Source organism: Bos grunniens, chromosome 1, assembly GCF_055505025.1.
Source record: "Bos grunniens cultivar Pamir isolate PY7600 chromosome 1, Bosgru_T2T1.0, whole genome shotgun sequence".
Classification (NCBI taxonomy): Eukaryota; Metazoa; Chordata; class Mammalia; order Artiodactyla; family Bovidae; genus Bos; species Bos grunniens.
In genome coordinates, this window is record NC_141165.1 from 151,006,631 (window position 1) to 151,023,363 (window position 16,733).

Genomic DNA, 16,733 nt, shown 5'->3' on the forward strand with positions numbered 1-16,733 from the left:
TTTTGTCTGTATTGGGTATATACATATTGTAGTTAATCAACATGCTCTTTGTCAATAAAGATAAAAATTTGGATTCCACATGGGTTAGATTCATAGCTTTCTCCAGTTAGCCTCATTGGGCGGGATATTGTGTTAAGAAAACATATTTATTTAGTTACCAAGCTTACTGAGAACTTGAAATGTGGCTGGTAAAAACTGAGGACTATAAGCTTAAAATTCAAACTGAATTTAAAAGACATTATGAAAACAGTCAATTTATTACATGTTGAAGTAATAATATTTTGGATATATTGGGTTAAATAAAATGCATTATTAAAATTAACTGCATCTGTTTGGTTTTGGTTTTTAATGTGACTACTAGAAAATCTGTGTGATTCACATTGTATTTCTATTGAACAGTGCTGTTCTAGAACAAATCTTGCATTTGTGCATAAGGATCTTTAGGATCCCTAGTAGCTCAGTCATAAAGAATCCACTTGCCAATGTAGGAGATACGGGTTTGATTCCTGGCCCAGGAAGATCCTCTGGAAATGGCAACACACTCCAAGAATTCAATGCTTGGAAAACCCCATGGACAGAGGAGCCTGGTGGGCTACAGTCCATGGAAATCACATAAGAGCCAGACGCGACTGAGTGACTGAGCAACAACAATGGCATATTACTTAGATGTTCATCACAGCATTTTTTGAATGTGTAAAAGAAAAGGAGGCAGTCAAAATATCCATTCATGGGGAAACGGAGAAATACTCTGAAGTATATTTGCTTGCTTAGTCGTGTCTGACTCTTTGCAACACTTTGGACTGTAGCCCACCAGACTCCTCTGTCCATGGGATTCTTCAGGCAAGAATACTGGAGAGGGTTGTCATTTCCTCCTCCGGGGGATCTTCTTGATCAGTATTCTTTTTATTTTCCTTAATGCATGAGTTGTTCCTTTGCTTGGATCCTTTGCTCTCTTAATATTTACATGTCCCACTTCCTCTTTTCTTTCAGGACTTTGAAAGAAACTCAGAACCTTTCAGAAACTCAGGTTTCTCATTATCTGTGAAGTGTTTTGTAACTACCCCGTGTAACAAAGCAATGCCTATTTCTCTATTCGAGGACCTCAGGACACCCTACTCTCTTCAGAACTTTGTTTTTCTGATAGACCTTATCATCATCTGAAGTAAAATATCCCCTTTTAAGTATGCCTCATTCCCCTACTACAGCATGAGAGCAAGGGATTTGTTTTGCTTACTATGGCAATCATGGTGTCTAAGTGGCTGCCACATACTTAGCAACTAGCAGATATTGAATAAATGCTGCTGCTGCTAAGTTGCTTCAGTCGTGTCCAACTCTGTGCAACCCCATAGACGGCAGCCCACCAGGCTCCCCTGTCCCTGGGATTCTCCAGGCAAGAATACTGGAGTGGGTTGCTATTTCCTTCTCCAATGCATGAAAGTGAAAAGTGAAAGTGAAGTCACTCAGTCATGTCCGACTCTTAGCAACCCCATGGATGCAGCCCACCAGGCTCCTCCATCCATGGGATTTTCCAGGAAAGAGTAATGGAGTGGGGTGCCATTGCCTTCTCAGGTTGAATGAATGAATGACGGAATACTAGATTTCAATGAAAGTGAATGAACTGGATAAATAATAAATATGCATAACTTACATATATTCCAAAACTTAAATAAGTTTGATAGTAAAGCCAATTCCTAAATGAAACCTATATGTGCACGAATATATGTAGGCATATCCACAAAATATTCACACTATATATACATTATATAATATATATACACACACAAAATATATATGTATATTGGGCTTCCTTCATAGCTCAGTTAGTAAATCATCTGCCTGCAATGCAGGAGACCTGGGTTCAATTCCTGGGTCAGGAAGATTCCCCTGGAGAAGGAAATGGCAACCTACTCCAGTATTCTTGCCTGGAGAATCCCATGGACAGAGGAGCCTGACAGGCTACAGTCCATGGGGTCACAAGAGTTGGACACGACTTAGCGACTAAACCACCACCACCACCATATATGTATATACATACGTATCCTCACATAATAGACATATATGTATACACATGTGCACATATATCTCTATAAAATGACATTTATTTAAATAAATTAAACACATGTGTGCATGTACACATATACACATGTATACATATACATAACAGACTGAGGTATAGAAAGCAAATTCTTCAATCAATATCGCAGGACCAGGACATTAGTAGCTGAATGGAAGGAAAGCGATAATTGACATGAGTCTTTGAATGTTATTTCATAAATAAAAATGTTATTTAGAATCACATAAACTAAGGAGAACTTGGCAGAACCTCTCATTTTATGCTGACATCCCCTTTCAGCATTTCTGACAGGTGCTGGTTCACCTAGTTACTGACTGAATGTTTCAGGAGCAGGTCTCTTAGTACCTTAATGATAAATGAGATAATGCATGTAATTGGTTAAAATTGTGAACTTTGAACATTTAGGAACTGATGTAATTTTTCTGTCCGTTTGTACAGAAAACTGAAGCAGGGACCTGAAGACTTCAGTCTTCCTTTAGGTCCAAATGTCCTAAATGTGAAAGGATGCTGGAGTAAATGGTTTTCACGTATACAGTGCAAGCCAGGAGTCAGAATGTAGGTAATTTTCAGTAGGTGCAGAATGAAAAATACAGATGGGTATTTGTCTGAAAAGTATTTAGAAATTTGACTGAGTTGGCTGCCAGGTCCAATGTCATCTAGTTAATCCAAGGGACAGCTTGTCCTGGCAATCAAACTCAAATGGCATGCAGTAATGGGAAGCATTACTCATTGGAACCACAGTAGGAGAAAATCATGTCAGAGCTTATGTTTCTCTAGGGATTTCTTTTCCAACTCTGTAATTTTTCATCAGGATCCCATTAAAAAAAAAAAAACCCACTCAATACCGACATTTTAAGTAAAAGTCCAAATAAATATCAAAGCACATATAGGTGCCTCAGTGGAGAATTTTATCTTTTACTCTTTGATTTTTAACAGCTTATCTTGAATATCTTGTTTATGTATTCAAATTTGTAATCTTCATTCCTTCAAAATAAATCAATACATTGTATTTTCATAGCAAAACAGTGGCAGAAAGCAGCCCTTATTTTATATAGCTCTCAGTGATATCCCACATACTTTGGCACTTGAAATAGTGTTTCACTCTTATGTAGGAAATTTATTTTGGACTAGATCAATTAGGAAATATTTATATAGTTTAAAATTTAGTATCAACTCAGTGAAATTTAATAACAGTTTGCTAGATTTTAACTTCCTGGGCTCAGTTCAACAAGCAGCTTTTCAATGCCTGTCACTACTACACAGCAATGTGAAGATACAAAGATAAATTGACTTTCTCCTTGTCCAAGGGAAAGATCTTACAGTGTCTGAATGAAGCATGTGAAGTGCTAACATAGAGACATACATGAACTATGAAATCCATTGGAGGACCCATCCCCACATAAATGTTCAGGAGAGGCTTGTTGGACTAGGAAAATTAATTCTAAGAGAGTGGTAGCCCACATGAAGAATGGGAGGCAGTGCTTTTCAGATTGAAAGGAGGATGACAAAAGACTGGTTTGTAAGATCGGTTTTGTCAAGAAAAGAGCAACTCATTTGTCTTCATTGTATGAGAAAAGCATGGCAGACACAGGAAACCGTAAGCAAGTTGGTGTTTCTAGAGGTTAGAACACCTACCATGCATACGTGTACATCACTTTGCTTCTACGGGGAAAACATCTGTAAAAGGGCTGACAGTCAAGATATGGGACCCAGTTAGAGGCTCTTTTGAGCTTCCCTGGTGGCTTACATGGTAAAGAATCCGCCTGCAATGCAGGACACCCAGGTTCGATCCCTGGGTTAGAAAGATCCCTTGGAAAAGGGAGTGGTAACCCACTCCAGTAATCTTGCCTGGAAAATTCCGTGGACAGAGCAGCCTGGTGGGCTACAGTCTGTGGGATCACAAAGAGTTGGACATGACTGAGCATGCCCACGCAAGGAGGTCCAACAGCTAAGAGTGTGGTGAGGAAGTCATCAAGGGAAGGAGAAGAAAGAGAGCCAACCATTCCTCCATTTCCCCAGAGTCTTCCAGCAGAGCTCAGGGAGAGGAGAAATTTGATGTAAAATCAAGTTGTGCATTGGCTTAATGTTTTAAACTAGATATTCTAATTACTATGTTGAAATTAAAACTCTAGGACTTCCATTATCTTAGTAAACAAACAAAAAAAAACATAGTCTCTGTCCAATTTTCACTAAACAATTTTAAATGAGCAGTAGGAACAAAATAAATTGATTTTGTTGTCCCACTGGTTGTGTTTGTTTAATATACTGGTTATATCATAACTCACCAACATTGGACCTGTTATAGCAATACTAAATTTAATAGATCAAATGATAAATTCTATTTGGGAGTTTGTTGATATGTGGGTGGCAGCAGAACATCCAAGTGGATTTTTCCAATAGTGAAGCAACTGAATGAATTTATACCTAAATTCATTTTGGTCTAAATTTTGGAGAGAAATTGGGCTATACTCAAGAAATATTTGTTTCTCTTGAACATTTTTTTTCCCTTTTAGTTCTTTATGAGTGATGATTACTTCCAAACCAAGATATCTTTATAAACCCACAATTACCGTGGGTTTATCTGTTTCAATGAAAGCTATAGGAGGCTACCAATAAAAACTATCTAAAATACTATTTTATCTCAAGAACAGTAACTTTTGATCAATTTTGAATTTCTCAGCAGGCAATTTCCACCAGTTGTCTCTCCATATTTATGTAAACTCATATTTCACCATTTCTACATGGGATCACTCCATCTGAGCCTAACAGAATTCATGTTTCATTTGTATTTTTGCTGTTCAACATGTTGAAACATGCTTTCAACCAAATCCTACCTTAAATATCCAGTTAAGACACCGTTTTTTTCTTTTTTGCTGAAGTATAGTTGACTTACAATGTTGTGTTCATTTCTGCTGTACAGCAAAGTTACTCAGTTATACACTCCTTTTCATATTCTTTTCTACCATGGTTTACCGTAGGATACTGAACATAGTTCCCTGTGCTATAAAGTAGGACTTTGCTGCTAATCCACCCCATATATAATAATTTGCATATGCAAATCCTAACCTCCCTATCCTTCCCTCCTCCCCTTGGTAACCACAACTCTGTTCTCTATATCTGTCAGTCTGTTTCACAGATACGTTTATTTGTCTCTTATTTTAGATTTCACATATAAGTGCTATCATACAGTGTTTGTCTTTCTCTTTCTGACTTCACTTAGAATGGTAATCTCTAGATCCAACCAAATGGCTGCAAATGGCATTATTTCATTTCTTATGGTTTAATAATATTTCATTGTATGTGCTTCCCAGTTGGCTCAGTGGTAAAGGACCTGTCTGCCAAGCAGGAGATGCAGGTTTGATCCCTGTGTCAGGAAGATCCCCCGCAGAAGGAAATGGCATCCCATTCCAGTATTCTTGTCTGTGAAATCCCATGGACTATAGCCCACCAGGCTCCTCTAAAGAGTCAGACACAGAAGAGTGTCATAAAAGAGCCAGACACACACTAGTGACTGAAAAACAACAACATTCCACAGGGCTTCCCAGCTGGTGTTAATGGTAAAGAACCCACCTGATAATGCAGGAGACATATGAAATGTTTGATCCCTGGTTGGGAAGATTCCCTGAAGCAGGGGAAGGCAACCCACTCTGGGAATTCCATGGACATAGGTGCCTGGCAGGGCTATAGTCCATAGGGTCACAAAGAGTCGGCCACTACTGAAACAACTTGGCACACATGCATGCACACACACATACACACACACGTATGTATGTATATATATGCCACATTTTCTTTATCCATTCAGCTGTTGATGGACATTTAGGCTGTTCTCAAGTCTAGGCTATCATAAACAGTGCTGCTATGAACATAAAGGTCCATCTATCAAAGCTGTAGTTTTTCCAGTAGTCATGTATGGATGTGAGAGTTGGACTGTGAAGAAAGCTGAGTGCTGAAGAATTGATGCTTTTGAACTGTGGTGTTGGAAAAGACTCTTGAGAGTCCCTTGGACTGCAAGGAGATCCAACCAATCCAACCTAAAGGAAATCATCCTGAATATTCACTGGAAAGACTGATGCTGAGGCTGAAACTCCAATCCTTCGGCCACCTGATGGGAAGAACTGATTCATTTGAAAAGACTGATGCTGGGAAAGATTGAAGGTGGGAGGAGAAGGGGATGACAGAAGATGAGATGGTTGGAAAGCATCACCAACTCAGTGGACGTGAGTTTGAGTAAACTCCAGGAGTTGGTGATTGACAGGGAGGCCTGGTGTGCTGCAGTCCATGGGGTCACAAAGAGTTGGACACGACAGAGCCACTGAACTGAACTAAATTGAACTACACCAATTTACATTTGTACCAACTGTGTAGGAGGTTTCCTTTTCTCCACACCCCCTCCAGCATTTGTTATTTGTAGACTTTTTAATAATGGCCATTCTGATTGGCGTGAGATGGTAATTCATTGTATAACATGAGTTTCAAACAGCCCAGCATGCATATGAGGTCCTTGAGATTGTAAGCATATTTGTATGTCTTCTGTGGGAATAATGATCTATGATTTAAATCAGTTTTGATATAGGGCCCATACCACAGAAAATAGGTAAGAACCACTGATTTAACCTAAAATCTGATTCACTTTGCTCTATGCACAGTTTACTGCCCTTTCCAGCACCTGTGACTATAGACTCTCATCTTCCAGATGTTTTGACATGCATACACCTCTATAGATCTTCCCACTGATTTCCCCATGGCCAGCTAGCACTTATTCTGGGTCCAGAGTAGCTCTTGTCACAGGCAGGAGAGTTTCAGTTTCCTCACCTCCCACTTTGAGCTATAATTTCCTAGACTGATCTGAGATGTGATTTTCCAGGCTTTTCTGTGAGCTCAGCACTCCTGATTGTTACCTAATAATGTCTTTGGGTCTCTCTGGAACAATCACACGTGTTTGATGGCTGAAAGCTCCCTCATTCCCTGGCATCACTGCATTTGGCCTCTTGTGTCTGCATGCCAGTCTTCACTGAACTCCTGATTTTCCTGTGCCAGGTCCTGTCTTCCTTTTTACAAGCACTGCTACTTCATCTTGACTCAGTAATAACAATGATGATGCCAAATATCAAAAGCAAGACTGAGGTCCTTACATATGCTAGGCAATATACTTAAGGTTTTATATGTGTTGCCTCATTTCTTTCTGACAACCACTTTATATGATATACATTTTTAACAAGGGTCTTCAATTTAATCTGCCTGCAGTGCGGAAGACCTGGGTATGATCCCTGGTTTGGGAAGATCCCCTGGAGAAGGGAAGGGCTACCTACTCCAGTATTCTGGCCTGGAGAATTCCATGGACTGTATAGTCCATGGGATCACAAAGAGTCAGACACAAGTGAGTGACTTTCACTCACACCCTTTTTGAGCAACCACTGTAGGGCAGATATTTTGCTCTGCTGTCGATATATTAAATGCAATCTTTACAGACATATAAAGTGGATATTTTTATCCTCAATTTGTAGAAGAAGCAATTGAGAAAAAAGAGGTTAATGGGGTAAGTTTACACAGAAAACAAACACATTAAATCTCAGGGTCTACATTCCCAGTTCACGATATTTTGTTTTTTAGTAGCTCAGTTGTGTCCAACACTTTGTGACCCCATAAACTGCAGCACACCAGGCTTCCCTGTCCTTCACTATCTCTCCGTGTTTGCTCAAACTCATGTCCATTGAGTCAGTGCTGCCATCCAACCATCTCATCCTCTGTCATCCCCTTCTCCCCCTGCCCTCCATCTTTCCCAGCATCAGGGTCTTTTCCAATGAGTCAGTTCTTTGCATCAGGTGGCCAAAGTATTGGAGCTTCAGATCACTCCTTCCGATGAATATTCAGGACTGACTTCCTTTAGGGTTGACTGGTTTGATCTCCCTGCAGACCACGGGACTCTCAAGAGTCTTCTTCAGCACCACAGTTCGAAAGCATCATTTCTTTGGCACTCAGTCTTCTTTGCAATAAGGAGTTCATGATCTGAACTACAGTCAGCACTCAGTCTTGTTTTTGCTGACTGTATAGACCTTCTCCATCTTCAGCTGCAAAGAATATAATCAATCTTATTTCGATATTGACCTTCAGGTGATGTCCATGTTTGTTATGACCAATGCATTCTTTTGGCAAAACTCTGTTAGCCTTTGCCCTGCTTCATGTTGTACTCCAAGCCCAAATTTGCCTGTTACTTATCTCTTGACTTCCTACTTTTGAATTCCTGCCTCCTGTGAAGAAAAGGACATCTTTTTTTTTTGGTGTTTGTTCTAGAAGGTCATGTAGGTCTGCATAGAACTGTACAACTTCAGCTTCTTCAGCATTAGTGGTTGGGGCATAGACTTGGATTACCATGATATTGAATGGCTCACCTTGGAAATGTACAGAGATCATTCTGTCATTTTTGAGACTGCACCCAAGTACTGCATTTTGGACTTTTTTGCTGACTATGAGGGCTACTCCATTTCTTTTAAGGGATTCTTACCCACAGTAGTAGTTATAGGAATTAAATTTTCCCCTTCCTGTCCATTTTAGTTCACTGATCCCTAAAATGTCAATGATCACTCTTGCCATCTCCTGTTTGACCACTTTCAATTTGCCTTGATTCATGGACCTAACATTTCAGGTTCCTATGCAATATTGTACTCATTTCACATGCTAGCAAAGTAATGCTCAAAATTCTCCAAACTAGACTTCAACAATACATCAACCAAGAACTTCCAGATGTTCAAGCTGGATTTAGAAAAGGCAGAGGAACCAGAGATCTAATTGCCAACATGTGTTGGATTATAGAAGAAGCAAGAGAATTCCAGAAAAAACGTCTACTTCTGCTTCATTGACTACGCTGAAGTCTTTGACTGTGTGGATCACAGCAAACTGTGGAAAATTCTTCAAGAGACAGGAATACCAGAACACCTACCTGCCTTATGAGAAATCTGTATGCAGGTTAAGAATCAACAGTTAGAATTGGACATGGAACAACGAACTGGTTCCAAAGTGGGAAAAGAGTTATATATTGTCATCCTGCTTATTGAACTTATATGCAGAGTACATCATTCAAAATGCCAGGCTGCATGAAACACAAGCTGGAATCAAGATTGCTGGGAGAAATATCAATAATCTCAAATATTCAGATGATACCACCCTTACAATAGAAAGTGAAAAGGAACTAAAAAGAGCCTCTTGATGAAAGTGAAAGAGGAGAGTGGTTTTGATGTTAAAACTTAAAAGTCAGCAGTCAAAAGATGAAGATCATGGCATCTGGTAGATGATGGGGAAACAATGGAAACAGTGAGAGACTATTTTCTTGGGCTCCAAAATCACTGCAGATGGTGAGTGCAGCCATGAAATTAAAAGACGCTTGCTCCATGGAAGAAAAGCTATGACCAATCTAGATAGCATATTAAAAAGCAAAGACATTACTTTGCCAGCAAAGGTCCATCTAGTCAAAGCTATGGTTTTTCCAGTAGTCATGTATGGATGTGAGAGTTGGACTATGAAGAAAGCTGAGTGCTGAAGGACTGATGCTTTTGAGCTGTGGTATTGGGGAAGACTCTTAAGAGTCTCTTGGACTGCAAGGAGATCAAATCAGTCAATCCTAAAGGAAATCAGTCCTGAATATTCATTGGAAGGACTGATGCTAAAGCTAAAGCTCCAATACTTTGGCCACCCGATGTGAAGAGCTGACTCATTAGAAGAGACCCTGTTGCTGGGAAAGATTGAAGGTGGGAGGAGAAGGGGACGACAGAGGATGAGATGGTTGGATGGCATCACTGACTCAATGAACACGAGTTTGAGCAAGTTCCAGGAGATGGTGAAGGATGGAGAAGACGGTTGTGCTGCAGTCCATGGGGTCACAAAGAACCGGACACAATTGAGGGAATGAACAACACCCTCCTTTATAGTCTAACTCTCACATATGTAGATGCCTAATGTCAAAACCATAGGTTGGACTATATGGACCTTTGTCAGCAAAGTGATGTCCTGGTCTCTTCCTAAGACCCCTGACTCACTCTTCCACTAGAATCTATGGCCTCAGTAGATGAGTCTAGTCCCAGCTCTCATTTCTGTCTTATTGAATTGTGTCTGGATATGATATTCATGCAGGGTTGAATGACTGTAATTCTTGTTCATAGATTGTGTGTGTTCTTCAGGTATTTTGATGTTCATTTGTTCACTTACCCACTCATCTACTATTTATTGGGTGCTCATTTTACGTTCAATGTGTGCAAGTACTAGGGAATTGAGACCAGAAAAGCACAGCTTGGAGACAGACATACAACCCACTATGATGGTCTAACAACAGCTGTAATGAAGGACAGGGGCCTGAATTTGTGAGTTGGGGCCATAGTCAGGAGGTAGTGCTTGAACTGGATCATAAAGGATGACCCAGAGGAGGCACTTCAATCAGAGGCAAGAGAATTTGGGAGGAGCATACAGCAAGTTCAGGGAGTCACAATGAGTTCAATGAGTGTTGGGATGGAAGCAGGAGATGAGAGACGTGGCATAGGAGGTCCTGAAGGGATCACTATGGACCCTGCATATCCTGCTCAACAGTGAGGATTCTAATGAACGTGGATGAAGTCTGCCATTCCTCCACTGTATACTGATAGAATTTATATTGGTAGACAGTAGAAACCACATTTTATAATTTCAGAGAGATATCTCCTGTACTAAGTTGCGTGCTAAGTCATTTCAGTCATGTCTGACTCTTTGCGACCCTATGGACTGTAGCCCGCCAGGCTCCTGTGTCCATGGGGATTCTCCAGGAACCCGCATGTCTTCTGTCTCCTGCATTGGCAGGTGGGTTCTTTACCACTAGCGTTACCTAAGTTAATATTACTTGTATAATGGAGTTCCGGTTGTTGAGTGGAGATTATAATCTCCTCATATGATATAATCCTAATATGATATAATCTCATCATTTTACTCATTTAGCAAAAACCCAAAGAGATAACACTATAACATACCTTATCATGTTTAAAATATTCTTTAATTCTTTCTCTCTTTCTGGTCAGCCTGAAACACTGAAAGGTAGTTAGCTTGAGAGACCTGTCTGAAAGCCTTCCTGATTCTAAACGATGTGTGGATTGTCAGGGGTTAGTGCACATTGCAAGTACCTCCTGCTCGAGAAATTTACCTCCTGTGACGAATTTGATCTTCTCCCATACATGCAATCTGCTGACTTGCTTCTTTACATTATTTCTGATTACAGGTTTGGAAATATCTTAGAAAGTAACAGTTACTCAAAGAAAGGACCAAGGATTAGGATTATGTTTCCTAATCAAACCTGATGGGCTTCCCTGGTGGCTCAGTGGTAAAGAATCCACCTGCCAATTCAGGAGATACAGGTTCAATCCCTAGATTGGGAAGATCTCCTGTAGAAGGAAATGGCAACCCACTCCAGTATTCTTGCCTAGGAAATCCCATGGGCAGAGGAGTCTGGCAGGCTACAGGCCATGGGGTCGCAAGGAGTCTAAACAACAACAACAAAAACAGAGAGACTAAACAACAACAACAGATCAAATCTGATGGCTGCAGTCTTGTTGTATTAGGTATTCACTGAAAGAAACTTCTGCATGTTCTCACTTTTGCATGCTTTAGTTTCTTTTAAAGTCCCCTCAGTGCAAGTCTTTCAACAGGCCAGGGCATCACTCTTTATCTGATTTCCCATCTTTACTGCAGTTGCCTAAACCCTGCCAAAGGCAGCAGAAGACTTCGTGACTCAGGAGACAAAAGAAAACATGAACTTAAGCTTTCTAATGCATCTCTTCTTGTACCCCAGCTGTGGAGCCTGAGAATAGGGAATTTATTCTTTGGAGTAAATGAATGTAAAATGCTGTTTTGCTTTCAATGTGGTCCCTCCTCTTCGAGCTCATTATTTCTTTATACATATCTAAATATGACTTAGTAATTTCACCTTTGTATGCAACTCAAATACAAGAAAAAAGGTGCTTGGGGTGCTCCAGAGTGTTTGATCCCAAACTGTAATGTGGTCTCATGCCTCTTCTTGTGCTGGAATGAGATAAAAGGAAACAAGCTGTTTTGTTGTTAAAGATCAAGGTGGCCTGAATGGCGATTCAGGACATAACCACGATCTCTATGGGGAAAGGAGAGGCTGTGTGATGTTTTCCTATTAGGCACAGTATGTCAGATTTGTGTGACTGTCAGAAAGCGTATTTCATTTCATGCCCAATTGTGATTTCTTTGTTGCTGTTGCCAGTTTTAAATTCCTGGCATCATCCTCAGTAAAGCCGAATGAGGGCTGTTGTGAGCAGTCCTTTCCAACGGTAAGAGAATAGCTCATATTTCAGATTCTTATTATGTCCCTGTCCTGTTCTTCCTAAGAATTAACTTTACTCGTTATCCTCACAATACTTATGTGAGATAGAAGGTGTTATTCCCATTTTACAGATGAGAAAACTGAGACACAGGGAGTCTAAGTAACTTACCCAGGTTATATTGCTCATACATGTTAGTGGAGCTGGAATTTAAACCCAAATAACCTTGCCAGGAATAGAGTGAGGTAAGAGAGGTGCCCAGGGCACAAAATTTAAGGAAACATTCCTTCTCAGTCTCCTGCATGTGCAAGATTCAAATTTGAGAGTGAGTGCCTCCTTAGATCGTGTGTCCAAGGCACTTTGTTGCTTGCCACACTTCAGTCTCAGCCTTGTAAATAACCTTGGTTTGGAGCCTGGGTAGTCTGTTAACCTTCATACCTCCTGTCTCTCTCATCCTGACCCTGACAGATTAGAGTCAGACTTCAAAGAAGAAGTAGATAGAAGAGCCTGTAGGTGCTCAAGAGATCAGCAGAGATAAAGCCCAAAGTAGATATCTTTCTTTAGATATCACCCTTCCTCTTGACTGGGCATTCTTTTCTTATACTGTGCTCCCTGCCATTCTTCTCCGTTAAGACTTTGTCTCACCCCAACCTTCTCCAGTGCAGAAAGGAATAAAGATACTCTTCACTTGAGAGGTAAATCTCTGATCCCATAAAGCATTAGAACAGCATCACAGCATATGTATCCTCAGTCAGATTCGCCTGCCCCCAGATACCTTATTTCATCTTTTCAAATCCAGACACACTCCGAGGTATGTGTTGGGGTCAGAGATAATCCAAGAATACATATCTAGAAGGCATCTCAAGATCTTAGAACAGGATCTAGTGAAGAGAAATTAAATTGTCTTTGAGAAAAGGGAAGGGTGCCCAGGGTAAGGTAATATTGAGAACTCACCTCCTCTCTCAACCCTGTGCTCTTGAAAATCCTTCAGTACATGGTGTAGGTTTCGAAAGGTACCAGATTTTTCAGTTTGCTGACAATTGGTGAAATAATCAGTGTATCATTAGAACAAAGAGCTCCCTCTGTTCAGTCCTATAGAACCCACGACTTAGGGAAACCACTGGTACTAGAGGCTGAGAATGGGGAAACTATCTCTAATTCTCTTCAGTGATGGACTGACCTATCTCATGACTCAACAGGCCATAGAATAAGCACCTGTGAGTTATTATGAACACTTGTGGAGGGCCAGAAGCAGCTGGGGCCTGAGTTGCAATAAAGGAAGGTGCATGTTATAATCTGGTAGCTTTTGAAAACTTCTCATCATCACACTGGAAAGTTCCTGGTAGTTCTTCTACACAATTTTTTACCAGTGAATTCCCAGCAGATAGGTTCATCATGGCATCTCCTCTCTCACAGACATCACACCAACAGAGCCAAATGGGAAGGACCTCACCAAATGACATCATGCCAACAGAGCCAAATGGGAAGACTTCACCATGTGGACAAGTCCAGAAGCAGTAAGCCAAAGGAAGAGCCGAACTGTAAACAAGTGTCACTTGCCTCTTTGATCAGATTCATAAATCTGGGCCCAAGGCGCCACGGCTTGTGTCGGTGGCACTGTAGGGAGCTGACGGTCAGCTGGGAAGCCCGGTGGGAGGCAATGGCCACCATGTACACAGCGTCATACATCAGAGCAGCTTCAGTCTGTGGAGGAAAACACAAGCCACATCTTCAATTCCACCTTTGCTTATATTCCTGTTTACTTGCGTAATCACTCTGCCCACTTCCTTATTTCCTATTTGTCCAATCTCAACAGCCATTTATTCTCCAGCTGAACACTTTTCCTTCTCCCATAGCTATTTTTCTCTAAAATAATACCTTGGTACCCTGGAGTAAATTGTAGTCATGGCTCTGCCTCAAGTTCTTTAAAAAAAAAGAAGAAAAGAAAAAAGCAACTTGAATCAGCCACAAAAGACCTGATTCAGGGAACTGGTATGTTTGGAGTGTTTTTTGTTAAACCCGGTGTTAAGATCAACTATCAATACATTGAGTTAGAAGCTCAATATTTCAGTATCAGATTTGGTCTCTCAGTGTCTACCTATCTCTTGTCTATTTACTTGATTATATTTTGTAGAAAGGGAGTGCTGTGAGCAAAATTAACATGTGATTTCTAGATAAAGATACTGATATTGGGCACTTCCATTGACCAGAGTCAAGAAGGCTGTAGTCATAGAATGAAATTCAATAGCAGATTTGAAGAGACCCTCAGAAAAACAGACCTCTGCAGCTTGCTCAAAAAATATGTGTTCTTGTTAGCACTTGCTTTCCTGATAGACATTGGAACTAGCCATTCATTTGGGTCCAGGAGGTTGGCCATGTCGTTCTTCAACTCATAAGATTTCTCTCATTTGCAAAATTTCACATAATACTCTCAGTATTTTCTGAAGTACTACCCTGTGCTTTTTTTTTTAAAGGATAACATCATATAATACCTTTGCATTTTACTTGAGGATTTTCATAGCAACTTCAAACTAGTTCATTTGAAATTCTCAACAACCCCACAAAATAAACAGAACAGATGAATCAAGCTATTATTATTTAGGAAACTGACCCCCAGGCAGTATATTGATTTGTGTAGGTTCATACAGATAACCAATAATTTGTATAGTTAAACCAAAAATCTAGGTCACAGAATGAAGACTATGATGTAGTTTTCCAAAATAAGATGATTTATACAGCATATATTTATTCAACATTTATTGAACATGTCTTGATGGAGATAGAAAGAGAAAATAAGGGGAATTACATCTTGTATTCTATCATTCTTTAAGTCCAGAGAATATGTCTACTTTGAATACTTATTATTCTAGGCAATCTCTATCATTGCATTTTTCATATATTAATCTTTTTATATCTCTTTCTCGATAAAAGTGCTAAACTTCATTTTTTTAGTGGCTAGCACAATTCTTAACGCGTGAAAGTTGTTTAAAAAATGTTAGATGAAGGAATTAATGTTATTTCATGCTTAAAATGAAATAATTTTTGTGAAAACTGTATAATTCCAAGGTTTTATGATGTATTTCTAAGATTAATTGCTTCACTCACAATTAATATGAGTGATATGTAGAAGCCATGATGGTGATACTTCTTAAAGCTTAAAAATATTCTGATCATTTCAGTTCAAGGCTAATATAATCAATTTTACAGATCAGAAAACTGAAGTTCAGGGAAATTAAGTGACTAGTCTAAGGCCTATCTATTGACAGAATGGGACTTTTAAAAATGCAGTCTATCATAATAGCTGACATTTATAGAGCACAACAAAGGTCCATCTAGTCAAGGCTATGGTTTTCCTGTGGTCATGTATGGATGTGAGAGTTGGACTGTGAAGAAGACTGAGCGCTGAAGAATTGATGCTTTTGAACTGTGGTGTTGGAGAAGACTCTTGAGAGTCCCTTGGACTGCAAGGAGATCCAACCAGTCCATTCTAAAGGAGATCGGTCCTGGGTGTTCTATGGAAGGAATGATGCTAAAGCTGAAACTCCAGTACTTTGGCCACCTCATGTGAAGAGATGACTCATTGGAAAAGACTCTGGTGCTGGGAGGGATTGGGGGCAGGAGGAGAAGGGGACGGCAGAGGATGAGATGGCTGGATGGCAAAACCGACTCGATGGACATGAGTTTGAGTGAACTCCAGGAGTCGGTGATGGACAGGGAGGCCTGGTGTTCTGCAGTTCATGGGGTTGCAAAGAGTCAGACACGACTGAGCGACTGAACTGAACTGAACTATATGTCAGGGCTTCCCAAGTGGCTCAGCAGTAAAGAATATTCCTGTAATGCAGGAGACACAGGAGATATGGGTTTGATCCCTGAGTTGGAAAGATCCCTTAGAGGAAGAAATGACAGCCCACTCCAGTACTCTTGCTGGGAAAATCCCATTGACAGAGGAGCCTGGCAGGTTAGCTACAATCCGTAGGGTCACAAAGAGTTGGACACAACTGAGCATGCACACACATTGGTTTATATGTCAGGTACTTTTCCAAATATTTTGCAGTCATTGTGTCTTCACCATAATTTCTACGCCTTTGTGGATGAAGAATTGACACAGTTAAATGTTGTCCCCAAACTAGTGATGAGAAAGCTAAGATTCAAACACAGGAAGTTGGTGCTAGGGTTTATGGTCTCAACGACAAAGCTGAGTTGCATCTAAACCAAGTATTTGTATGGTGATTTAATGATTATAAATAATAGGTCAACCTGATCAATATCCATTGGCAATTAACTACATTCTAGATACTAGGGACATAACAGAAGCAGAAGATATTAAGAAGAGACGGCAAGAATACACAGAAGAACTG

At 40.2% G+C, this 16,733-nt stretch overlaps 1 protein-coding gene across 3 annotated transcripts in view; it reads right to left on the reverse strand.

Moving 5' to 3' along the window:
- Positions 1-16,733, reverse strand: part of GRIK1 (glutamate ionotropic receptor kainate type subunit 1) — a 465,964-nt gene that overhangs the window by 96,148 nt on the left and 353,083 nt on the right. For all 3 annotated transcript variants that reach the window (XM_086413002.1, XM_086412991.1, XM_086413013.1), the window contains exon 7: positions 13,936-14,079. In XM_086413002.1, coding sequence (XP_086269128.1) covers positions 13,936-14,079 — 144 coding nt within the window. The remainder of the gene's footprint in view (positions 1-13,935; positions 14,080-16,733) is intronic.